At 37.0% G+C, this 26,758-nt stretch overlaps 1 protein-coding gene and 1 long non-coding RNA gene across 3 annotated transcripts in view; one reads left to right on the forward strand and one right to left on the reverse strand.

Moving 5' to 3' along the window:
- Positions 1-6,802: 6,802 nt before the first annotated feature.
- CUNH11orf58 (chromosome unknown C11orf58 homolog) lies at positions 6,803-19,370 on the reverse strand. Of its 2 annotated transcripts, none has more exons than XM_045894070.3 (5): positions 19,150-19,370; positions 13,213-13,296; positions 10,415-10,475; positions 8,583-8,692; positions 6,803-7,842 (listed from the first exon to the last, which is right to left on the reverse strand). In XM_045894070.3, exons 1-5 carry the CDS (start codon positions 19,210-19,212, stop codon positions 7,612-7,614), a joined length of 549 nt encoding a protein of 182 aa, XP_045750026.1. In that variant the 5' UTR covers positions 19,213-19,370; the 3' UTR covers positions 6,803-7,611. The 2 variants fall into 2 exon arrangements, with proteins under 2 accessions (XP_045750026.1, XP_064432863.1); XM_064576793.1 differs by having other exon boundaries at positions 19,099-19,361.
- A 147-nt stretch (positions 19,371-19,517) lies between these two features.
- LOC129046353 (uncharacterized) overlaps positions 19,518-26,758 on the forward strand; it is a 34,382-nt gene continuing 27,141 nt past the window's right edge. Inside the window, exons 1-2 of the long non-coding RNA XR_008507490.2 lie at positions 19,518-20,045; positions 21,257-21,391. This is a non-coding gene — a long non-coding RNA (uncharacterized LOC129046353). The remainder of the gene's footprint in view (positions 20,046-21,256; positions 21,392-26,758) is intronic.

The raw sequence follows: 26,758 nt of genomic DNA on the forward strand, positions 1-26,758 counted from the left end.
TGAAGGATATTTTCACTGTGGATAAGATTCTAAGTTGGTGGGTTTTTGGGGTTTTTTTGGTTTTTTCCCCCCAGTGTTTTGAAGTTTTCGTTACACTGTGTTCTGGCTTCTTTTGTTTATGTTGAAAAGTCAACTGTCTTATTTTTGCATCCTTAAAGATAATGTGTCTTTTCTTCTCTGTCTGCAGTTACTTTTTTTCTTGTTTTTGGTTCACAGCATTTTTTTTTTTTTTAAGATTTTACTTATTTGACAGAGAAAGAGAGATAACAAGCAGGGGGAGTGGGAGAGGGAGAAGTAGGGGAGCCCAATGTGGGGCTCGATCCCAGGACCCTGGGATCATGACCTGAGCTGAAGGCAGACGCTCAACCATCTGAGCCACCCAGGCACCCAGCTCACAGCACTTTTACTAGAATATGTCTAGATGTGAGTTTGTCTTTATCCACTTCGGAATTTAGAGATTTCACGTCTGTGAGTGGATATCTTTGGTTAGTTTGGGAAGATTCTTTCATCTCTTTAAAAATTTATTTTCCTCATATTCTATTTTCTCTCTTTACGGGATGTATGATTGTATGAATGCTAGCTCTTTTTACTCTATTTCCCTGCTAGGAAACAATACTGCATTATGCAAGAATTACATCTGTGTAGGAAGGATTTGACAAATCAATTAGTCTCTTACCGAAATGCTTTTGCCACTCAAATTCTCCCATACTCTGAAGCAGTGTCTGTCTCTGACATTAGGTGGCAAAACTCACAAACCATCATGTAATTTGGACATAGTCACCTTTTGTTTCCAGGACAAAGAGCAAAATATGTGGAGGATTTTTCTGGTCACAAGGTTAAATGTTTAAGGTTTTAGGTTGTGCTATGCCAGCCCTGAGTGGCAGATTCTGAGCGATAAAGGTACCTACTTGCTCTTTGATAAATGCGTGTATTTGTGATCTGCAGGGCCCTTTAAGGCATGGGCCCCAAGGTAGGAGCCCATCTTACCTGGGCTTAAGGGTGGCATTTCTCAGGCTCAGCACTGACATTTGGGACCAGGTGATTCTTTGTTGTGGGGGTCTGTCCTGTGCATTATAGGGTACGTAGCAGCACCCCTAGTCTCTACCCACTAAATAGCAGTAGCACCTCCCAGCAGCAACAAATGAGCATCTTCACATTGCCAAATGTTCCTTGGGAGGTGAAAGGCCCTCCTGGTTCAGAACCACTGGTCTAAGGGTAATACTCCAGACAAGAAAGACCCACATGGTTAAGTTCCACTTAGAACTTAATGCCAGTAGTCTGCTTTATAAAAGAAAGCACATAACCAGTTTAACTAGAGACCATGGGTTATGTAATGAGTTGTGTTTTCCTCTGGCTTTGAAAGGAAAGGCTTCCTGTGTGGAAGCTCAAAGCTAAGTTTCATGTTTATTGCATTAACTGTAAGCCTCAGTTTTCAGGACTGATGGTTTTCTTTCTCATATAAGAATCCTTTTGGAAATGGCTTCACGTAACTTGAAGAGTGGCAGACTGAATGACTCCATTTGAATTCAGCTGAGGAAACAGCATCTTAGTACTGGTAAAGCACAAGAGGCACTGTGCTCAGTAGGGCGAGATTAGGCTCCTTGAAGTAGCTTTGAGGCAGTGAAGAGCAGTTTGGGGAGACGGAGAGAAGAGGGAAGGCACCGTTTGGTAGCCGTGGGGAGCAGACCTTGAGGGGAGCATGCAGATGTTCTTTTGGTTTATCCTGTGCCAGAAGTAGTTGTGGAATGTTTTCTGAGAGCGGGCTGGGGAACTAAGTTCAGAAACCAAACTAGTGGGGGTTTAAGCAGTAATAATTTGGGTGTGAGACGTTCAAGTGGACTTACTTCCAGTTTGGAGACAGAAGAGTGAAGTCACTTCTCTCTTCTTTTGGAAATCACCCAAAAGCAATGAGGAAAGTGAGAACTGGAACTACAAACTCCAGCTTCAACAAACCGAGGAGACATCTGAGACTTGTAACTCTCAAATGGTTAAAAGAATTGAAAAAGTAGTGAATATCTAATGAAGAGTACAGGAGAATGCTTGCTTCTGTAGTATCTGAAAAACCTAGCTAGTGTCTTCTCTAAGGGGAGGCTATTTGCAGGACCAGCCTGTGAGAGGGGCAGGGAAGAGAGGAAGACCCTGCATGTGAAGAGCCCTTTACTGTAGCATATGATCTTCATTGGCGGGGCTAGAGGGGTTCACACACGTAACTCTGGATCACGCTAAAAATCTGTTAGCTTGTTCCCTCCTCAATATGAAAATCCTGCAAATACCTGGGAAGAGCTTAATTTAAAATGAGTCATCAGTTTTCCTCATATAGGTAAATGGGAACTCATTTTTGACTCCTCTCTCAGATGCTAGTCCAGTCTTCTGGCAAATACTAGTGGTTCTACCTTCCAAATGCATCCAGAATCAATTTTTCATTACTTCCACCATTACACCCTAATACACATTCCTGTGCTCACCTAGAATATTGCAATAATTTTGTAACTGTGCTCTCCATTTTGACATTTGACTCTCAATAGTAATTTTTTCAAACAGCTGCCTAAGCTACATTAGATCATGTCACTCTAATTAATAAACTCTCTCCAATCTCTCTTCTCAGCATAAAATCCAAAGTTCATATTAGGGCCCTAATGATCTTATTCCTTACTGCGATCTCTTTGAGCTCATCTCACAACTCTCTGTGGCCCCTGGCTTATTCAGTTACTTACACTGCATCCCTTTACCGTTTTCTTAATATTTATCTCATCTGATATATGTTTGTGTGTCACCCCTCTACCAGAATGTAAGCCTCACTAAAGCATTCAACATTTTTGTTCATTGCTATACTCCCAGTGGCTAGAACTGTGCCTGATACACAGTAGGTGCTCAGTAAATATTTGTAGTTGATAAAAAACAGTAACAGAGAACTAGCACAGGCTTTGTATGAGGATATTACAATAGAGGAAAAGATCAAGAAAAATAGACAGTACATAAAGAACACCACAAAAATATTGCCTCAAAGTAGTTGAGAATTATGATCAAACATTTCATGATAACCTTAATATCTTAATGGAAGATTCATCTCTATAAGAGCAGGCATCAGAAATACAAGAGGATATGGTCAAACAACAAAATGAAATGTGAGCTGGCAGAACTCAGGAAAAAAAAATTCACAAAAATGGATATAAAATTGGAATGACAGAATATACAGTGCTCAAATCACAATAAGGGGAATAGAAAATAGGGTTTAAAAATAAAAATGACATGTAGATAGATGGAACATGCACATAACTTGGAATTCCTGAAGGAGAAAATTCCTATTTTCTATTTTTATAGGTGAAAGCACTGGGAAACCTTGCTCATATGAAGAGTTGGTAATAACTTCACTCAGTCCTCTCAACTCTTGACATCTAGGCCAAACATCATAGTGATCTTTCACCAGAATGTATCCCTAATAAATTAGCTGACAATTCACTTTCTCTACCGATTTTTTATTAAAGGCATAGAACTGGAAACCACCTGACTTGCATTCAAGCCTCAATATCAACATTTCAAATTGTCCCTTTTGGAGCCTTGACAGACTTCACCCACTCGGAAGATAAATCACTGTGAGGTTTGGGATGAAGAGGTATTGCCTTTCTTTCCTTTACCAAGAAAGTCTACCATGAAAGGAGAGGTAGTTTTCAGGAAGATCAATTTAGTAATAAGAACATGTGGATGTACAGAAATTCTGTTGAATCCCTTCATGTACCCCAAGAGTGGATATTCATCTTAAGAATGCTGGTTAACAATGTCAAGTGCTAATAGGTCAAGCAAGAAATTAACTGAAAATTATGTTTTAGGAAAATGAGAATCACCGATTTGATAAGTTTCCAAAGCAGTTCTGTCAAGGTTGGGTAGAAACCATTCTGGGGGCGCCTGGGTGGCTCAGTCGTTAAGCGTCTGCCTTCGGCTCAGGTCATGATCCCAGGGTCCTGGGATCGAGCCCGGCATCGGGCTCCCTGCTCAGCGGGAAGCCTGCTTCTCCCTCTTCCACTCCGCCTGCTTGTGTTCCCTCTCTCACTGTGTCTCTGTCTGTCAAATAAATAAATAAAATCTTAAAAAAAAAAAAAAAAAAAAAAAAGAAACCATTCTGAAATGAAGAGGGAGGGGATGGCAGTGAAGCAGTAATAGAAGCAAGTTATTAAAACTGGATGTGAAGGGCATGAGGTAGGATGACAACTTAAGTATATATTATCTAGGAATAATTATTTTTAAGATGTGAAATACTGGGGGTACAAATGTTGACAGAAAAGGGTCAACAGATTGAGAGGTTGAAGACTCAAAGGAAGATAATCAAAAGCACGAGGTTCATAAGATGCAAAGGATTAACTATAGGTAGTATTTATTGAGCACTGAATACCTACTAGTGTGAAAAGCTTTTAATCTGCTTTATCAAATTCTCACAGTAACCATACAAGGTAGTTGCTATTGCTATCCTCATTTTATAGACAAGGAAAGAAGACCCAAAGAGATCTAGTTATGCCCAAGGTCACTCAGCTTCTTCACTATGGTGATAGAGCTGGGCTGTGATCTAAAGCAGTGGAACTTCTCCATGGTTGTGAATTGAGAAGGCAGGAGTTGAAGGAATTTCTGCCTGATAAAATCTATTTCTTATGTAAGCTAGAAAGCAAGGCCAAATTAAGAATGAAGGAGGGTTACAAGTTTATGAATAGAGGCTTTAGACAATTGTTAAGAAAATGGGAGAAGAGTTGACTAGACAAAACAGTATTGATAACATGCAGTGTTGAGGCCAGTTAACATTAATTTTTAGTAATACTGGGTCTTCTCCAGAAATAATCCATAGAGGATTGGATACATCTAGGGATGGGATTTTCCAGGAAGGTATGACTGAAGAAGATTATTTAGGACACTGACAACAGTGATATTGAATTGATAGGAGTATTAATAATCTTGACCGGGCTTGTGAAACAGGTGAAAACAGACTGACAATGACCTAATTTGAACATGTGTGAAGGAATAGAACTCTCATGGTCAGAGGTAATTTCTAAATTAGCAATTTCAGAGGTCAAGTTGTTTTTGGATATTGGAAGTATCTAGGATGTGGCTGTCGTGGAGACAATGTAATGGAACCAAAGCCCTCTAAGAAGCAGTCATTGAAGTCAACCAAGCAGTTGAAAATTTCTCCTCAGAATTTACTCGAGGGGCGCCTGGGTGGCTCAGATGGTTAAGTGTCTGCCTTCGGCTCAGGTCATGATCCCAGGGTCCTGGGATCGAGTCCTGCATCGGGCTCCCTGCTAGGCGGGGAGCCTGCTTCTCTCCCTCTGCCTCTGCCTCTCTCTCTCTCTCTGACTTTCATGAATAAAAAAAAAAAAAAAAAAAAAAATTTACTCGAAGAATGTGACCTATCTTTCTGATCTCAAACTGCTGTTTAATCAGAAAAACAGTAATTTCAAACTTTCTTCTGTAACTCCATTTCTCCCAGGTTTAAAAAAATTACAGACTTGAGGACTTTTACCTATTACACAAAAAACTGGAAATTGTGTTCCTAAAAAACTTTTCAATAAAAAGACTGTTAAGTCATTGGCATAGGTAAACACTTGGGAGAAGTGCCTTTCACGTAAGAAATTATCAGTGATAAGGCAAATTTGCCATTAAACTTTTGACTGAATAGTCTTTCACTGCACAAAAATAATTTGTATTTTCCCACCTGATTCTTTAATAGGGATATCAAGATGGCAAAGCATTTGTCTTCCTGTTTTTTCCCTAAATTTGATAAGAAAAAAAACACAACCCTGATATTCATGCTTAAAAGATAGCCTTGATGTTTAATGTGGTGCTGGGACACTAGGCCACATGAACCAACAGACCTAAATTTATTCCAACCCTGAATTATGTAAATGGTCCAATAATATATGAATTAGTTGGAATAAGAATTTCTCTATTTGGACATGAAGAAAAAGGTCTGCCGGTGTAGTTATTTTAGAAGGCTCTTCTACTTACATATTAAGAACCAACACTTATCAACAACCTAGCATGTTTCAACAATAAACTAATGAAAATACTTTTTAAAATGTAATACTCATCTCTCCCACTTCCATTCTTAAACATAAATCAGCCTTCGTTTACTATTTAATTTAGTTGTAATAAGCAACCCTAGAAACTAGATATTTAAAAATCTGTGGCCAATTGAAATTTGAATAAAGCCAAACATACTCAAACCAAGTACCTATTAAAGGTCGTATATCCTGTCTACTACCCACTGACTCGATATTTTACTATGTAGGGTAGCACCTATTATAAAACAATATAAGAAATAAGAAAAATCAAACCCCAAACGTTGGGGGGGTCTAATCTATGAATGGATTGCATAAACCAGATTATCACCTGTTCTAGTTGCTACACTCCTAACATTTTGAATTTCAAAGTGACATAGGAATTTGTTTTTTAAGTTCAACACATCAAACACATACTTAAGTATCTAGAATATAAAAATTCAGCAAACAAACTGGTTTGACTCAAGCCTTTGAACATGTTACTTAGAAACTTTTTGGACCCAAATATTCAAAGATCATGGACCAGCCCATGATGCAGTTTGTTAATGTGCTGTACGTATCAACCACATAACACCAGTCAGAGGATTCTAATCTCACTCCCACAGAAGCAGCAATAAAATCAGAAAGGAATACTACTTTTCAGTAATTCAATAATCAAGATAACAGCATTGGGATAAAATGAAGAGCGTTTGTTTCAGCTTCTTTTTCAATAAGGCTATTCCTCATTTTAGATAATGAGGATAAAGGTATCACAAACCAAATATGGGAAACTGCTTTTTCTTTATTTAGGCCTTAGGAAGAAAATTAACTTTGGTCACATATTACCTTAAAAAAAAAATTCCAGTTTTACATATTCCTAGATAGGACCAAATGATCAGAGAAATAATTTCTTCTGTAAAAATTGGCCAAATTTTATCAAAAATCAAACATACAATGTAATTCAAATTATATAAAGACTGCTTGGGATCATAACATTCCAAATGTATGACAGTTGCAACTCCATCCTAACAGGTGTGAAAGTATTTGCTCTCATGTTGCTTTGGTCCAAAAGAGTAGAGCTGAATCAGTAAGAGTACACTAAGTACCTAATCTTTTGCAAACAATTTAGATAGTTACTGGCAGCAGAAATATCCATGATGAATAGTTCTACTACAACAAAGTATAACTGAATATTTTTCATGAACACATCACAGTATCAGATTAAACTTCTTATAAGAGAAAAATATTAAAGGAACAAAAAAGATGAAACAGCTACCACAAAAAGTGTCTCCTCCATAACTATCTGAAGGGGTAAAAAAGGTGAGATTAGAGTTTGATGATGCTACTATGAAAGGAAATTGAGTATTGTATTTATTTCTTATTTTATACAACTCTTACTCTTTACAAAAATGGTTATAGTCATGCCCATAAAAGTGTAATCCATGGCATCTGAAAGCAAACACTCTTTGTAATTATTTAAAAGGGCCTTTTTAAAAATTATAATACAAAGGTCTGTGCTCTATAAGCAGTCCTCCACTGTGCATTATAACAATAAGGCTTACTTTTAATACAAAGACTAAGTGTTTGGGAGTTATGAACCACTGGATTTAACAAACATCATTTTATAGTTGCTTTTTGCATCTTTTTTGTTTTTGGGATCCTCCACTTCATCAGGGTGCTCAGTAGCTTGGAGTTCTTCAGCAGACTCTTCTTTCTCTGACTCTGAATCACTTTCAGAGTCATCTGGACTTTCAGGATCAGGTGAATCATCATCATCATCATCATCTCCAGCCACATCACCTTCTCCATCATGATCTTCTACCTACAAACATCAACCAACAGGCTCTTCTTAAATACAATTACCCAGTACAAAAACTGGGAAAGACACTAATTTTTGTTACAGTCTCAAAAAAACCACTCCCTGAGCCATTAACATCAAGTTTTAAGACTGTATTATGATCAGAGGCTGCCAAAGGAAGACCCGAGGACTCCGGAATCCCCATGTATTTTACCCATTAGGACTTAAGTAATAATTTGTTTTAAGAAACAGCTCTGAAGACCACTCACTTGACTCCCCTCCCCCTTGTTGGAAAACTACCATATCTTCCTGAAAGAAATAGGTTTTCTTTTTTTAAGTAAATAAGGCAAATTAACTATTGACCCATGGAAATATGGAAAAGTTATCAATGTTTTACATGTCATATTACTTTGGAGTAGTTAACCAGCACTTATAATATGAAAAGAGGTCACTGGGAAAACTGAGGAAGATCCTAAACTAGTATTTACATGAAATATTTCCTTTAACGTGTATGTTGCTCATGCTTATTAAAGATGTGCCATAATGATTATCTGAGAATTTACATTAAGCTTCTATCAGAAAACATTTGTAAAACTCAAAAATATCTTTTCTCATGATCTACAAAGACCTATTGGGCATATAGAAAATTAAGTAACTGTAAAAAGAAAGCTTTCTACATAGGATTCTTGATTGCTAATCTAACAGAAATAAAGGATATCAATTTAGAAATTATCTTCCCATTTAATGAAAATGTTAATTACTACCTCACTGAAGCCAAGTCCACAATGTCGTCGATATCTTCCTGATAATTTACTGTCCATACTTTGCTGATATTGAGACTCCAGTTCTTCATTAATTTTCTTGTCTTCTTCCCCTGCATGTCCAGTGTACTTTGGTTATGTTTCAGTCAAATTAATAAAAACATTTGATTACACAAAAAAACCCATATTACAAATGCTATTATATTCAGGGCTGATTTCTCTGTGACTAATTTTATAACGCATTTTGTGGATGGGTTTCCTCTATGCAGGAGGTGGTTACCTAACAGATATTAAAAAATTGAAGGATGTATTTATGATTACTTCTCTAGTAACCACCCTCTGAACTACAAGTGTTTATAAAAGATGAAGAACTTCTATTTTTCTATGTGATAAGTTAAAACTAGACAAGTCTCAGAACTGCCTGAAGTTCAGATATTATAAATATTAATTACTAAGAACTTTGGGCCTTAAATATTTTAGCTTATTTATAGTCTAATAAGTAACTGTTCCCCTGAAAGTGAGTTTTCTCTCACATTTAAAACACCAGCAACAAACAAGTTTCTGTCTTTTAACAGATATATAATGAAAAGGCAGGCAATTTTGTTCAGAGAATGGCTAAATAAATAATGGTTCTACTTCATGCCTTTCTTACGATACTAGTTTAATGAAACAACATAAACTTATTTAGAACTAGAACATTACTAATACCATCAAAGCTTTCTGAGGGGTTGCCTGGGTGGCTCACTCAGGTGAGCATCGACTCTTGATTTCAGCTCAGGTCATGATCTCAGGGTCCTGAGATCAAGCCCTGAGTTGGGTGCCCCGCTCAGCGGGAAGTTTGCTTGAGATGCTCTCTCTCCCCCTCGCCCTTCCCCTGCCTGCAAGTGCTCCCACACTAATACATAAATCTTTAAAAAAAAAAAAAAAAGAAAAAGCTGAGTATGCCATTTTAATTTGTAAATATAAGAAATAAGAGGAATTTCATTTTAATCACAAATGGTGGTGCTTGCATTATTTTTATTCATAAAGTCCACAGTTTTAAAAGAATAAATGCAGTAAATATTTTTCCATTCCACAAAGCTCAGTATTCTTTTTGCCTCAGAAATTCTTTTTCTAACAATGCAAATCAATTTGAAATAATTATTTGGAAAAATAAAAGACCTGTTAATTTCTGAAATGTGCTACATATTCTAGGTCAGTATAAGGTTAATTTAAACAATTTAATTCATTGTTAAATATGATCCAGGTCATTATGCCCTGTTATTAATAATGTCCAAGATTAGTGTCAATTTTATATAGGAGAAAATTTCATTTTTCAGCAGCCTGAATTCAAATCCAAACTCTTCGTTTTTAGTTTTTATTTTAAAAGTTTTTCCTCTAAAATTAAGTTCATTTCTTCAGGCTTTGCAACAAGTTTATATTCTTTATTAAGGATTTCAAAACAAAACTTAGTGAATAAATTCAAAACCAGTTTAATATACCAACAATAACACTGTATGTTAAATAATTTATTATGTAAAAAATTCATAAACACATACTACGTAACAGCTGGCAAGATGAGACATAAAACCTCACTACAATAAATATGTTAGGAATCAGTAAAAACGAAGACAGAAAAAGGTCAGTTCCTTGGTTATAGAGTATCATTGATATACACTCTCAAATCTTTAAAAAATTAAAGTATATGCTGATTGTTACATATACACGTTTACATATACATTTCCATATCTAATATTTTAATCATTAACACAATTATACAGAGAATATCCTGAAATACATACGAGTATTTCATATTCCAAATCTAGCACCACCTCTTAAATATTTTACTTTTTTACCTGTTCGGAAGTGAGATGTTGATTTGTGGTCTCCTATAACAAGACGACCAGTGTGTTCTTTCTGTAAGAAAGTAGAAAATATATTAGAATTTGAGACCATTAACTTAAAGTAATTACTGAGTGTCTACTATGTGCCCAACATTATTCCAGGCTTCTGGGATACAGTGAAGAAAAAGAACTAAATTGAGATCCTTGTCTTTATAGAACTTACATTCTAGCAAAGGTAGAGATGAGGAGGGGAAATGAAATCAGTAAGTATATTATAGTATGGTAGAAAGTTGTAAGTGCCATTAAAACAAATACACAGAGCAGAGAAAGGGAGGGGAGAGTATGCAGAGGTCAGCCTGGAATTTTAAAGGGGATAACTAAAAAACTGCATCGATACAAACATTTTCTTTCCTAAAAGGCTAATTAAATGAGTTGCTTTAACTTTCCCACCTCCTCTTTTTGATGCCTCAGGCACACTTCATAGAAAGAAAGCAAATGAAATTATTTAGCTAGATAAAAATGAACAGACTTATAATGAACAGTGACAGATGTTTAACAAATAGCCAGCTCATTATTGACTACAATAAATACCCAATCTTAAACTGTCAAAAAGAACAGAATTTAAAGCAATCTAATTCTACTCTAAAACATACAAATAAATCCTGCTTCAATGTTACTAATTGATCAGGCTACATAATTACTCTCAATTATCAGTTACAATCCACTCCTTATGGTTCATATTTAGTTTCATAAGGTAAAGAAATTCTTCACTAAAACACAGTGAAGGAGAGATTAAATGTGACTTTGCAAAGTAATCTTAACCAATCACCTGTGAAGATATAGGACATAACAAATCTTCCTATTGTGAAAGGATGACAGACACATTTTCCATATTACAAGACATTACTGAAAGGCTTCAAGCATTAATACTTAACTGCCTTACATGCCATTATTACAGAAGCAAATCAATGACTCAATATGCTGCTTCATTAGACTGCAGAAGACACTACATTATCAAGATTTGAAAATGTCTAATACATTAAGTTATCTGAGAATGATGACAGTAGCGCACTAGTCTATTCATAACTTCTCCTAGCTGGTCCTCCCTGTGACCAGTAAAATACTCACGGTAGCTGGCTAGGGTTAGGAATATACTTCGCTGTCACAAAACAGAATAAATCTAAACAGCCTATATGTAAGATCAAAGCTATAATCTTGGCCTTGCTAGGAAGGAATTTAACGTATGCTAAACAGCTCATATATTTGTAGTCAATTTTTAAAAAACTGTTCCATCTGTTCTTTCTTCCCCGCAATTTTAATGAGATACATTTGACTATGTATCTGGTATATAAAACTGGTAGCCAAATTTCATATACTTTATGTTAGGGTATTCTTCCTAAGTACTCAAAGAGTTTTCATTCTACTAGGTTGAGCATGTCCCCTAAATTATTATTTACTTCATATATTCTTAGCAAATATTTTATTTGCAAGAATCAAGATAAACTTCAGACTACTTTCTATGATAAATCACAAAATTATTGGGAAATCTGGATTAAAAAGATATTATATAAATGCATCCTTATACAGGTCTTACTATGTTGCACGATCTCTCCCTACCCTGAACCCCATTGTTCTAGTCTGGCTAAGTCCTCTTTGCTTCAGGGACGCTTTCCTGTACCACTAAGGCAGAGTTAGCTACCCTTGTCTGTTGATTCCACAGCACTATATGCACAGTTCTTTCATAGCAATTATAATTCTAAATTATCTGTTTTCCTCTATTACATGATGGCTCCAAACATGTGTTAAAGATCTATGTGACCCCCAGGACCTAGCATGGTCCCTGGCATCTTGCAGACAGTCAATAATTGTTGGTAAAACGAATGAATGAATCCCCATATGAATAACAAAAACAAAGGGCAGAATTTAATTTTGAGGAGCTTAAAAGAGAAAAAAAGTTTTCTTTTTTATCTACATTTTGTTTGTAAATTTTTGGGACAGGGGCGCCTGGGTGGCTCAATTGGTTAAGTGACTGCCTTCAGCTCACGATCCCAGGGTCCTGGGATCAAGCCCCACGTTGGGCTCCCTGCTCGGCAGGGAGCCTGCTTCTCCCTCTCCCACTCCCCCTGCTTGTGTTCCCTGTCACGTTGTCTCTCTTTCTCTGTCAATTAAATAAATAAATAACATCTTTAATAAATAAATAAATAAATAAATTTTGGGGACAATGTTAGGAAAATAAATTGACTTGCCTACACAAAATAAGTATCTAGAGATAACTGTATTTGCATGTAAAAATTATTGCTAGGAACAAGAAGGGTTTTTCCCCAATAGGTGAAGTTTTCCTGGCACCTGTATTTTCTATCTTCTACTACGTTAATTAAACTGAAAAGGATTTCAAAATATACTGAATATTTTAAAAATTAAGTTTTTGATAAAGGCTTGGCTACTACTTCAAGGGCTAGAGGGAGCTATAAAATATGAAAGGCCTACCAATTTGGTCTGCCCAGAAAAGAACTTCTATTAAATCATTAAGGTAACAGATAGCAAATCATAAACTTTCTTCCCTAGGAGTCTCCTCAAGCCAAGGTTTCTCTCTATTCGGTCTCTAAACCTTACTGCCCAGTGGCACTAAGAATCCCAGAAGTGGTTCAGAAATAATATAAATTTTATGTGCTTGGTTAGGTCAGCTGTATTTCTCAAGCAGAACAGGAAAATGGGATCCAGTATATTCAGTCTGGCTCACTCAACAGACAAAATAAGGATATTATTTTCACAGAAAAGACTTAAAAAAACACATGCTGTTTGATGCTTACCTTTCCTGCACCCATAAGTCTCAGGAACTTTTGTTTTCTTTCTTCATTACCTAAGTCTGCTGCTTCCCAATTGCTAGATCCAAGCTGCAAAAGAAATTGGCCAGTTAGGTTTTTTTGCATAATAAATATTTAAAAATTTAAAATCTACCCATAACTCCCAAGGTTTTTTTCCTCCGTCATTTTTTTTTTTAAGATTTTATTTATTTATTTGAGAGAGAGAATGAGAAAGAGAGAGCACGAGGGGGGAGGGTCAGAGGGAGAAGCAGACTCCCCGCTGAGCAGGGAGCGCGATGCGGGACTCGATCCCGGGACTCCAGGATCATGACCTGAGCCGAAGGCAGTCGCTTAACCAACTGAGCCACCCAGGCGCCCCCCTCCGTCATTTTTTTTTTTTAAAGATTTTATTTATTTATTTGAGAGAGAGAGAATGAGAGAGAGCAAGCACATGAGAGGGGGGAGGGTCAGAGGGAGAAGCAGACTCCCCGCTGAGCAGGGAGCCCGATGCGGGACTCGATCCCGGGACTCCAGGATCATGACCTGAGCCGAAGGCAGTCACTTAACCAACTGAGCCACCCAGGCGCCCCCCTCCGTCATTTTTTTTTTTTTAAAGATTTTATTTATTTATTTGAGAGAGAGAGAATGAGAGAGAGCAAGCACATGAGAGGGGGGAGGGTCAGAGGGAGAAGCAGACTCCCCGCTGAGCAGGGAGCCCGATGCGGGACTCGATCCCGGGACTCCAGGATCATGACCTGAGCCGAAGGCAGTCGCTTAACCAACTGAGCCACCCAGGCGCTCCCCCCCCCCCCTGTCATTTTTAACCATAAACAGGGCTCACTGATTTTGTTTAGGTAGTTAAGCATATATATTATACTCAATTATACTCCTTTTCTGTTACCTCAAGGCAGAATCCTTTATTTCTTCTGCAGCCAGAGCTTTGATTCTAAAGTTTGCACTTATCAGAATCACCTGGAGGGTGTGTTAAAACCCAAACTGCTAGGCTACACCCCAAGAGTTTCAGATCCAGTAAGTCTGGGGTGGGTTCAAGGGTTTCATTTCTAACAAATTCCTAAGTGATGATGATGCTGTTGATGTTGATGTGAGGACTACACTTTTGAGACCTACTATCCTAGAGCCTTTCAAGGCCCGAGAGTACCTAGGATTCCAGAGGCTGCCACAGTTGTTACTTAAAAGTTAGTCTGGCTTTAGTGATAAAGGACCATGGAACACAAAATGGACCAAACTTTAGGTTTTCAGTTTCTTTTTTGTGCAGTTCTAGTTATTTTTAAGGATTGATATGTTAAGACTTTTATTCTTTCTTGAAGGTCTTCTGAAGAGAAAACAGAAAGAGGAGAAAACTTATTTTAAGAGTAAAACTCATTCTACCTTGTAATTATCAATTGAGCCCTTTTACAAATCTAAGAAATATTATGGAGTCCTAGTGATATTTTTCCCTACATCTTGAAACAAATGTAGGAAATATTTCATTATGATTTATTAGTTATTGCCAACTATGCTAAAAATGACTAAAATAAGGAAACAGAAAAATGGTAGATGAGTTTTCTCAACCTACTGTCCAAGGTAGTGCATCATCTTTCAAGAAGACGTCACTCCTCCATTGTATGCTTCTAGCTTTCATGGACACAATTAAGAGTCCAGAATTTTTCATTTCTACCCATAATGGTAACTGGGTAAAAACCAGAAACTGGCAAAAGTCATTTAACAATTATTAGATGAATAAGGTGAATGCAAAATGATAGGTAGTGTACCCTAAACTAATAATAATGGCAAAATTAATTGTATACGCAAAAATCTTAGACTGAATTTTTGGATGTTGAAACACTATGACTTTTCTCCAACCCAGGGATCAAGGAGACAAAGAAAAAAAAAAGTCAAGAAAAAATATGGCACGCTCATCTAGAAAGTCATTCAACAGGGAGACTTCATCTTGTAAGAGCCTGGACCATCCTGTTTTTCTAAAAAAAATGTGTGACTGCTTCATCTTTTATATTTGTACACCAATATTTACTTGATAGGATTTGAAACTGGACAAGTGCTAAAGGCAGATGTGTATACAAAGGTGACTGGAAGGAATGTAGAAAGAAAACATTCATTGGATTGATCATTCTAATTCAGTTTATAATCTAAAAATGAAAATGTTTTGCAATTATGGAGCAAAGATGAAAACCCCATTTCAACACAAAATTATAAGCACTAAGGTTTAAATTCTTCATATTATATTTTGATGATGCAAATGCTAGAACTACAAATAATGATAAAGCTAAAATCTATTAGAAATTATCTGTAATCTGGAATTATATGTTCCAGTTTTACACACAACTGACAAGCAGTTAACTGTATTCAGAGAATGCTAACCATTTTGGGTATGTATGTCATGAAAATCAGGAAGCCATGTAACAGAAATTTGGGTTTGCTATGATTAGATTCACATTAAAATTTTCAATAAAATTGTTTTTCACTATTTTTATTCTTTTGGAAATTATCTGTAGAAGACTTAGAAAATACAAAAAACAATGGTGACCATTTCTCTAGGGATATGAGTGTTAAAAGTATTTGTACCTGGAATATTAGCCATCAAAAAAAAAATCTTCCCATTTGCAACGACGTGGATGGAACCAGAGAGTATTATGCTAAGTGAAATAAGTCAATCAGAGAAAGAATTAAAAAGAATTATCATATGATTTCACTTATATGTGGAATTTAAGAAACAAAACAGAGGATCATAGGGGAAGGGAGGAAAAAATAAACTGAATTTAAATAAAAATAAATTTAAAAAATTAAGTAGCTGTACAACAATGGACACTTACTTGTGGTTCTTCTAAATTCTTTTTGGTGGGAAGCTTATATGCTTTCATGATTTTAGCTACCTAACTTCCAAATCTCCACTTCTTTCCATCTGACAACTCAGTATCTATTTTTTTGTTTTTGTTTTGTTGTTTTTTTTTTTTAATACGCCAGTTAGTACTTAACTATTTCTGGCTGAACATAGTTAAGAAATAAAAAAAATAAAGTACTAGTGAAGGTCAAGTTCTGATTCTCACTAAATCACTTGCTCTCTGAGCCTGAACAGGGCATTTAAATTCTTAGTTTTCATTCCTAATCTACACAGAGTAGCTTCTTTAAAAGACTATCTTAAAAATAACACCACCTAAGAATTGCAGTGTTTTACAACTTACAAATGACTGCTCATATATGTTCTCTCAAGAGTCCAGTTAATAAATAAGAACACTGAGACAAAGTCACTTAAAAGTTTAAGTGACTTACTCTGATCCTCTTGCCTTAAGTTCTCTGCTCTTACCACATCATACTGTACATGACCAAATGAGACAGAATATGTGAAAGTGGTTTATGAATTACAGTTATAAAAGTTATGGAATCAAGTTAAAAACAAAACGTCTAAAAGTCAACTTTCCCAAACTCTCTATTTCTATTAAAAGAGCAAATATCTTCCAATGTCTTTACATAAATAATCCTATCATTTACAATATCTAATCCTAGTATTTTTTCCAGTCATGAAGTCCTTCTGGTTCTTCTTTCAAAGACCTTAGCATACAACAGCCCAAGTGCTGCATTCTCAAAAGCACATGGGTGCCTGATAAATTCTTAGAGGGTCTCCACCAGTTACTAAAATTAACTTCTCACCTCCTACTCTCTAAAAAATAGCTTTCATTTCTCCACTCCAATGAAACCAATGAGACCATTTTTAAGTTACCCTTAATACCTTTTACTATAGAATTGTAGTCAATTTACCTCCTCCTAAATACATACCCTAGTAACTCTTAGAATTTACTTCTAACACCGTCAGCATTTTCTTAAAGCTGGATTCCATGTTTAATATCTACTTTTAACATCTTTCTTTTTAAAAGAATTTATTTATTTATTTGAGAGAGAGAGAGAGAGAGTGCACAAGTGGGGGGAGGAGCAGAGGGAGAGGGAGAAGCAGACTCCCTATAAGCAGGGAAGCCTGACGTGGGGCTCCACCCCAGGACCCTGGGATCATGACCTGAGCTGAAGGCAGACGCTTAACCGATTGAGCCACCCAGGTGTCCCCTACTTCTAACATCTTTCAAAATGCTTTCTTATCCCCATTTAATATGTGAGATCAGTAGGCAAAAAAACCGATTATCCTTTACATGCAGTGTATGTTCATTAGAAATTGATGACCAATTACAACTTCAATTATAATTAATTGATTTTCTACAATTTAGATGTATATTTCAAAAACATTTTTAAATTTTGTATGTAGTATTTAAAAATATTTTTAAAACAAGTAAAGATAACTCCCAATTACCAGTAAAAGTAATAGTCACATTTAACTGATTTAAAAAAAAATCACTATCAAAAGACCAGTTACTCTATTGCACTTTAAATTAGCAACATAATCATTTTTAGATAGTATGTTAAAGTTGCAGGACCTGATCTTGAATTGCAACTATAACCATCTCCTTCAAAAGAGAATGCTTATAAGATTGGAAAAGGTCTTAAAGGTCATCTTAAACTGATCCCAAAAGAAGCTGTAGAGTTAATTACTTAATCCCTTTAACTGTTAAATTACCTAACATCAAGAGTTTTCCGTCAAGCTAAAAGATATTTCTAAGTCCAGCAAAACAGATGTCTGACATTCTACGAATCAAGTCACAGTTAACTACCAGGAGGAAAACAATGTAATAGCTTTTAAAATGGCACCCAGGTTACTCACATGCCTTAGATAAATGCCTAACAAGTACTGGATTACCATATTAACAAGGAAAGATCTAAGAGCCAGTAGCAGGGAAGAACAGAGGGCACCAAAAATCTCACTATATAATTATTCATTCCCAAATCCTTCCTGATTACTATTCTTTCTGCAGAGTTAAATTCAATTTAAGAATCTTGGTATTCCTTTCCTAACCCCACCACCCATCCAAAGAGGGGTGGGTCTTATACAACTTATGCACTAGCAGTCTTTAGTGAGCTTTTAACGGTTCACAAAGTAAGGTATTATGAAAGGCACTGAACTGCACTATAAAGAACTCTACATATTCAGAAATTAATAGTGCTTTAAACAATAACTGAAAAAAAATTAGATGTTCTTTTATCATCCTTAAAGATGACCTCTCCACGCCCCCACCTACCCGTCCCCAAAATTTCTCAATCAACGTTTCCGTGGCGTTTATCCATTGTATGAAGGACCTAGTTTTCCGTTTACTGCAGTCTCCATGACACTGCGCTAAGAGCTAGGACAAATATACAAAAAGACCTAAGATAAGTACCGTACTTACTCATCTTTGAATTCCTAACACCTAGCATAGCAGTAAATATTTAATGGGTTACTTTAAGGAATGAATGGTTTGCTATTTAAGCTGACAAGCTTGGGGTGGGGGAAAGAGAAGGAAGGTAGCTGAAATCAAAATGGGCTTCTAGGTCTCAACATCTTAGACCTCATCACCACGCGTCAGTACGAAATGCCTCCCCTGGTACAATTTTCGGTTCCATACTGTTCTCGGTTTACCCTTAATAGTACACGGTGAAAATAATTCCGGCCGGAAAAATCTGTCCAAACGTGCACCAACATCTTGACATTGTCACAGGAGCATTTTAAACCTCCAACAGGAAGGCTCTTGACATCCCTATGCTACGTAGAAAGGCCCGACAATGAAGCTTCATCAGCCCCGAAATACGCTTCCCGACCCTCTCAGTACTTCCTTCCTCCGACCCCCTTCCTACGCAGATCTCTGGCTCTTAGGATGTAAACCTCTTCAAACCTTCAGACCCTAAGTCAAGAAAGGAGACACTTCCCAGTCATTCGTCTGGTTCCCGCACCTCGGCCCTCCCTCTTCGGGCCACCTCGGGCGCTTCCTCCTTCCTAAACCACCCTTCCCGGCCTACCCCAGCCTTTAGTAGGCCGCAACCCTCATCCACTCCGCCATTGTTATTTACATCGTCGTCTGGGGAGGCTGAACGCTTCACCCCGTGCGGATGGGACTCCCTGGCAGCACTCATCGTTGCTGGGACCCCGACGGGAAACGCCGAACCCACTCTCCGTTCTCCTCAGCAGCGGCGCCAGCAGCCTGCAACCTGCCACCCGCCCAAGCAGCGCCACTCCAGAACGCAGAGCCCCTCCAGGCCTTCTCCGCCACAGTCGTCACCGCCGCGGCTACTCGCCCTTGCGGAGCACTCTGGCAGTTGTAGTTTTCTGGCTCACTCCATACCGATCTGAACAATAGGGATGGATGGGGAAACTAAAACTACAATTCCCAGGAAGCTCAGCGGCGCCGATCGCGCTGTGTGGCGGGAGTGCCCTCTGAAGTTCCGCCTTCTTCGGCTGGTGGAGGGAGCTTTCCCGCGGATGGGTATGGCGGTGGGCGTTTGTTCAAAGCTTCGTCGCCACAGAAAGCGGCTTCGAGGCTTCGTCGCCACAGAAAGAAGCGTTTCGCTGTGAGATGCTGCGCGACTGACAGAAGCATCTGTCATAGTTAAGCACCTAGGTTTAAATATAATGTTTGAAGATGATTGAATCCTTACTGGTACCGTCCCCCGCGACAAAAACCTTTTAAAAAAATATGGCTTCTACTGTTTCCACCCTCGTGTTCTCTGTTGCTCCTAAGGGATTTCTAGATGACCGGCGATGCGGCTTTTTAGAAGATTCTGATGAATATTTTGCCGCTTTCTCATTCTCACCGAAATGAGTTCAAGATGGTGCCGGTTAATTGGCTATTACTGAAACTAGGGTCCGCCTGAGGGAATTCTGTAAACTGTCCACACAGCTTTTTGTGAAGTGGGAGTGACCCTAACCGACCTCCCTGCTGGTATTGTACTTTTGGGGCCTTCACGAGGTAAAGTCCCTTTCTGCCAGGAGATCCTGTATCTTTCAATTTTCCTTTAAAAAGTTTGTTTTTGTTGAATTGATGTGAAATCCACATAATGTAAAATTAACCACTTTAAGGTGTACAATTAAGTGGCATTTGGTACATTCACAGTGTGTGCAACCATCGGCTCTATCTAGTTCCAAGACATTTTCATCACCCCAAAAAGGCCAGTCCCCCTTGAGTAGTCCTTCCCCATTCCCCCCACCCCACCCCCAGCAGCCACTTGTCTACCCAGAAAGTGCTGTATCTAAAGGTTTTATTCAGATATTGGAGATACATTCATGCAGTATTAAGGTGTCTGATTTTTTTAACCTGGCCTAAACCTGTGTGCCTTCGGCCTTAACGTCCTGCCGGGATCCTCGTCTTTATTTATTCTGAAGCTTTCTGACCTTGATCAAAAATTTATTTTTTTTTAAGCAAAAATCAGTAAATGGTATGACAATACAGATCTAGTGTGCATTTTGGTGATGAGAGCAGCCTGTGAAACTGCTTAACTAGCAGCTTTGAATTTAGCAATTATTGTAGCTTTCCCTGCCTCTGTAGAAATAATATTACTGTACTAGATTTCAGATGATCTTTGTACCATTTACAGAACTGTGACTAATGGAAGATAGTTCTTTAATTCATGCAGTCATATATCCAAATTCTCCTTTATTTTGGAAGCAAAGGAATGACAATGTTAATTAGGATTATATGAAAAAAATCTCAGATAGGGTCATATTTTATAACCAAGGGCACCTTAATCAATTAGTTTTGTGGTAAGAATAAAACAAGTGCAAGAGGAGAAGAGTAAACCTATGAGGAGAAGTATTTTGGGGAAGTGGTTACTTGCTGTTCACTATGAATTAAAATATTTTGCATATTAACTGTGATTCTACAAAGATTCTATAAATATAATTACAATGAAATTACAGTTAAGTTACAGAATTTTCTAGGATGAACTACAGTTCACATCCAAAGGGTTTGACAGACTATAAATATATACAATTTAGAACTTAGCTTTATAAATAAATAAATAAATGAGGTGGCTGAATGGGTAATTTTGAACTGCTAAAAGAATTCAGAAATAAAAAAGGACTATCAATAAGGTTAGTAGTTACTAAATAGCTCTAACTTAAGTTGGTGAAGGTCCAGAAGAGTTTAATGAGCTTGCAACCTGCCTTTTATTTCTTTACCAGATTGTTGGCACCTGGATGACTAAATCTTCAAGTTATCATAAATCAAGACCACAAGCCAAAAAGTAACATAGGAAATAAAAAAGACTGGATCATTTTATCAGGTTTTACGCAGTTTCATTACAGAAGTCTGTATAGGTAAGGATGGAATTATAGTGCTATAGAAATTCATATATGGCACAGAAACTCAGTAAACTCTTCCTCCTTGTTTTGTAAAACAAGGAGAAGGTACTCAGTGCAACTGTTCCGTTTTGGGGGGCAGGGGTGTGGGGCAGAGGGAGAGAGAGAATTTTTTTTTTTTTTAAGAGTTTCTTTATTTGACAGAGAGAGAGACAGTGAGACGGGGAACACAAGCAGGGGGAGTGGGAGAGGGAGAAGTAGGCTTCCCGTGAGCAGAGAGCCCGATGTGGGGCTCCATCACAGGACCCCGGGATCATGACCTGATCCGAAGGCAGACACTCAACGACTGAGCCACCCAGGCGCCTCGAGAGAGAATCTTAAGTAGGCTCCAGTGTGGAGCCCCATGCGGTGCTTGATCTCACAACCCTAAGATCATGACCTGAGCTGAAATCAAGAGTCAGATGCTTAACAGCTTAACCGACTGAGCCACCCAGGCACTCCAACAACTGTCTGTCTTAATTTTTTGTTTCTGTATCAACAATGTGCCACAGACCTTATGTTCAAAAAATGTAAGTTTTTTGAATTAATGAAGTATGAAATTATATAATGTAACAGAGTGGTACCTCATATAAGTCCTAGAAACTCAGCAATAGCCTTCTTTATTGGATAGTAAAGACAAGGAGAGGAGGCCTTGTTCCTAATAGCACTTTGAAATACTTTCCTGACCATGCCTTCTTCATTTTTATATACCCAATGCTTTAGCATGTAGTAGGCATTCATAATTGTTTGTTGAGTGTGTACATTAATTTTCCTTCAACCAAGAGCAGTCATAACTGAACATAGTTAACCTAAAGAAGACATAAAAACTCTGATGAATATGATCTGTACAAAAAACTTGCTACTATTTTAGCTGAGACTAAAAAAAACAAAAACCAAAAAACTCCTGGACCCATAGTTATAACTACTATTTATTGAATATCCACTATGCACCATGTACATTGCTAGATGCTTCTCAAAGCTTCACAACAATTTGCAAGGATTTTTATTTTATACATGATGAAGCTTAAGAAAAGTTAAATGCTTGCTCATGATCATATAGCTAATGAGTGAATGGCTAATCTGCAATTTAGTCCTTAAGTCTGTCTAACTCCAAAAACCTGTGCATTTTCCACTGTGCCAATATAACTCAACATTTATATAGGGAGCTTAGTATGTGTCAGGCAGTGTGCTAAATTTGAAGAAAACCAGAATAAATAATGTATAATCCCTTACCTCGAGGATTTTATAGCTTGGTGGGGGAGGAATGACTAAATGGCACCAGGAAGTTACAGAAAAAATGCTATGGAAGCAGTTCATTTTAGCTGAGGGAAATGGGGAAATTGTTCCCTGAAAGTTTTTGAGCTAGATCCTAAAAAACTGTGGAAGCAGGGTGGGGCATTCAGGACTGGTTAGTGTCTGTGAAACTGAAACCGGATAAACACAGAAGTATATTCTGAGACAAAACTCTATAGGCTGGTCAAAGCCTTGGGTTTGAATCTCTCACTGTGTGTGTTCAGGTTCAAATCCTGTTTCATAGATTTATAGTAACCTTTTCCCATGCTCTAATAGTTCCCCAGTTAAATCCATTTTACATATCCTAGCCAGACTCATCATCTGAAAATGGAATGTAGAGACTCTCCTGCTCAAAAACGGCCTAGTTTCCCATTTTGTACAGAATTAAGTTGATAAAGTTGATATAATTAGCCTACAATTGGAGGTCTATATTCTGACCTCAATCATCCACTCTAATCTTATTTTCCACTGCTACCTTTTATTTATCTTGATTAGTCTGTCATTGCTAGTTAAAATAAAATTTTTGTGCTATAATAGAGGTATGAACAAAGATACAAGTCTTGCTGGCTATTCTAGACTAAGAATCTTTTACGTAGAATCTAAGCTTAGCACCATGACTTGTGTATGAACCATGACTCAATAAATTTTTGTTGTACTATATGAATAGATGTAGTCAGAGAGGAGCAGGTTTACATGGTAAGATAATTTTTTATTTTAGACATGTTAAATTTAAGGTATTAGTGGGGTACTAAGTGGAACTATCTAGTAGGCAGTTAGAAATACAGGCTTCAAAGTTAGGAGAGAGCCATAAATTTGGAAATCCCCAATGTAGAGATGATGGGTAAACTAGGAGAGTGACTGGGCTTACTGAGTGATCACACAGAAGAGAGGTCCTTGGAAAAGGAAAAAAAAGAAAAGAACACTTAAGGGTAGGAAGAGCCTGAGATTAAAAGATAGATGCAGAACAAAGAGAGTTAAGTATCACTGAATTCAAAAGAAAAATATTTGAAGAATACATTGTTTAATTGGGAGACTAAGAGATGAAATTTATCTTAAACCTGATTTTAAAGGCATCATATAAAGAGAACTGTAGGGCCTAACATAAATCCTGAAGACAGGGTATTAAAAAATAAGTATTTGTGATTGATGATGGTTGATGATGATGAGTTCAATTCCCATTCTGTCCATGGAACATGCACATTTACTACATTGCTACTGTAATTTAAAATATGGTGACATAAATATTGGGTTGATTATTTTACATATACCTAGAAACTTAAAAGAATAGAGAATGAAAAGGGAAATGAAAATGTATTTGCTTATAAAATTGCTTCAATAAAATTGTTGCTGTGTCTCTCTAATCTGGTCATAAGGCCTTTAGATGCAAAAAGCAGCAATATTCCAATAGTTGTTGTCAAAAAGAGTTTGTGACTTTAAAACAATGGTGATACCTTTTTTGGGAGGGGGAGTGGAATTTGAGAACATTTTAGTTTATTCTCCAAAATTACTTTCTTGTTCTTGCCAAATATAAAAGTAATCTGTCAATATGAGACTGGCTAAATGAATTATGGTAAATCCTTAGAGTAGATCACCATTAAAACGAAAGAGGAAACTCTCAAAAATTAAAAGTAGAACTACACTATGATCCATTAATTACACAACTGTGTATTTACCCCCCCAAAATACAAAAACAGTAATTCAAAGGGATACATGCCCCCTATGTTTATTGCAAGATTATTTACAACAGCCAAACTGTGGAAGAAGTCCAAGTGTCCATTGATTGATGAATGGATAAAGAATATATGGTGTGTGTGTGTGTATTTATATTTATATATAATGGAATATTATTCAGCCATAAAAAGAATGAAATCTTGCTGTTTGCAACAACATGGATAGAGCTAGAGAGTATAATACTAAGCAAACTAAGTCAGCCAGAGAAAGACAAATACTATATGATGTCACTCATATGTGGAATTTAAGAAACAAAATAAATGAGCAAAGAAAAAAAAGAGAGAATCCAAGAAATAGACTCTTAACTACAGAGAACAAACTGATGGTTATCAAAGGGGAGGTGGGTGAGAGGATGGTTGAAATAGGTGAAGGGAATTAAAGAGTACACTTATCATGATGAAAAAAATAAAGTTAAAAAAAAAAAAAAGGGATGCCTGGGTGGTTCAGTCAGTTAAGTGTCTACCTTCAGCTCAGGTCATGATCCCAAGGTCCTGGGATCAAGTCCCACATTAGGCTCCTTGCTCAGCAGGAAGCCTGCTTCTCCCTCTGCCTGCCACTCTCTCGATTTCTCTCTCTGACAAATAAATAAATAAGAAAAAATAAAGTAAAATAAAATATAAATAAATAAAACAGTAAAAAAAAAAAGGAGGAAACTTTTAGATACTGATGAGGGACAGTCTCCAAGATATACTGTTGAATAAAAGAAGTAAAGTGGAGAACGCTACATATAACTGTATTTGTATTAAAAAGACAGAAGAGAGTCTATATATAAAGTATTTCCACAAAGATACGCAAGAAACTGATAATATTTATAGATTCCATGCTTGGAGTGGTGGTGGCTGGGGAGCTGAGGTGCAAAGGTGGCAGGGAGACTTTTCACCATACTTTCTGTATCTTGAATTTCAAATTGTCTGACTATATTAACCTATTAAAAATTAACCATAAATGAATGCATAAGTAAATTAAATTGGGTTTAAAAAGAAGTCAGAGTCACAAAGATAAGCAGACTCATACAAAGATAAAATAAGCCCATTGTAAAAATGTGGAAAAGAAAGTATAAAGAAGAAATAAAAATCACTCATAGTGTCATAGTAATGAGGTAACCACAGTTAACTTGTAAGTGTAATTCCTTCTAATTTATTTTTTCTAGTGATTTGGAGGATATACATTTTGGTTTTAATACTATTAATTGTTGTATTTTAGTTTTTACTCTAATCAAGAGTAAAACAATATCTCAGTGTCTCATGACTTCCTATATGTGTGAGGAATTTCACACTTCTCCTTTTGCCCTGTTCTTCCCTCCCTCAATTCCAGGATAGTATCATTTATGGTTTAGGTGCAGATTATTGTTATTGCATCAGTTTTTATATCACATATATTTTCCATCAATAATATTTGGGCATATGCCTTCAGCCTTTTAAAATAACAGCTTTATTGAGATATAATCCACATAATTTACCTATTTACACAATTAAATGTTTTTTGTTTTTTAAGTAAGCTCCATGTCCAATGTGGGGCTTGAATTCACAACCCTGAGATCAAGAGTCACATGCTCTACCAACTGAGCCAGCCAGGTGCCCCAAATGTTTTTTAATATAGTCTGAGTTGTGCAGTCATTATCACCATTAATTTTATAGCATTTTATCACCCCCAAAAGAAACCCTGTATCCATCAGCAGTCACTCTATTTTCCTCCCACTGACTGCAGCCCTAGACAACCACTAATCTACTTTCTGTCTGCTGCTATGAACATTTGTGTACAAGTTTTCATATGAACATGTTTTCAGTTCTCATCGGCATATGCTGGGTCATGTGATTACTCTATGGTTAACTTTTTGAGGAACCATCAGACTGTTCTCCAAAGTGGCCACACCATTTTACATTCTCACTAGTATTGTATAAAGGGGCCAATTTCTCCATACTCTGGCCAACACTTGTTATCTGTCTTTTTGGTTATAACTATCCTAGTGGATATAAAGTTGCCTTCAGTTTTGAAACCAAATCTTTTAAGTACCTTAGGCTTTATATAAGTCCAGAGAGAGAGGGATAAAAATCTTGCTAATTTGCACCAATGGTTCTCAAGCTTTTGTGTGCATCGGAACCACTTGGAAGACTTTTTGTGAGTCTATATTGTTGGGTCCTACCCAGAGCTTCTAATTCAGTAGGATTGCAATGGGTGAGAAAATTTACATTTGTAACAAGACACTTGTTTCAAAACTGAAGGCAACTTTACATCCAAGTTACTTAACCTTAACCTAAAGACCACAGTTTTGGAACCATTGATTTCATCAACATGATGGTAATGCTTACTTTGAGCCCAGTT

The sequence above is a fragment of the Mirounga angustirostris genome, unplaced genomic scaffold (genome assembly GCF_029215605.1).
Source record: "Mirounga angustirostris isolate CCGP_5_RB_7025 unplaced genomic scaffold, mMirAng1.0.hap1 SCAF_13, whole genome shotgun sequence".
Taxonomy (NCBI): Eukaryota; Metazoa; Chordata; class Mammalia; order Carnivora; family Phocidae; genus Mirounga; species Mirounga angustirostris.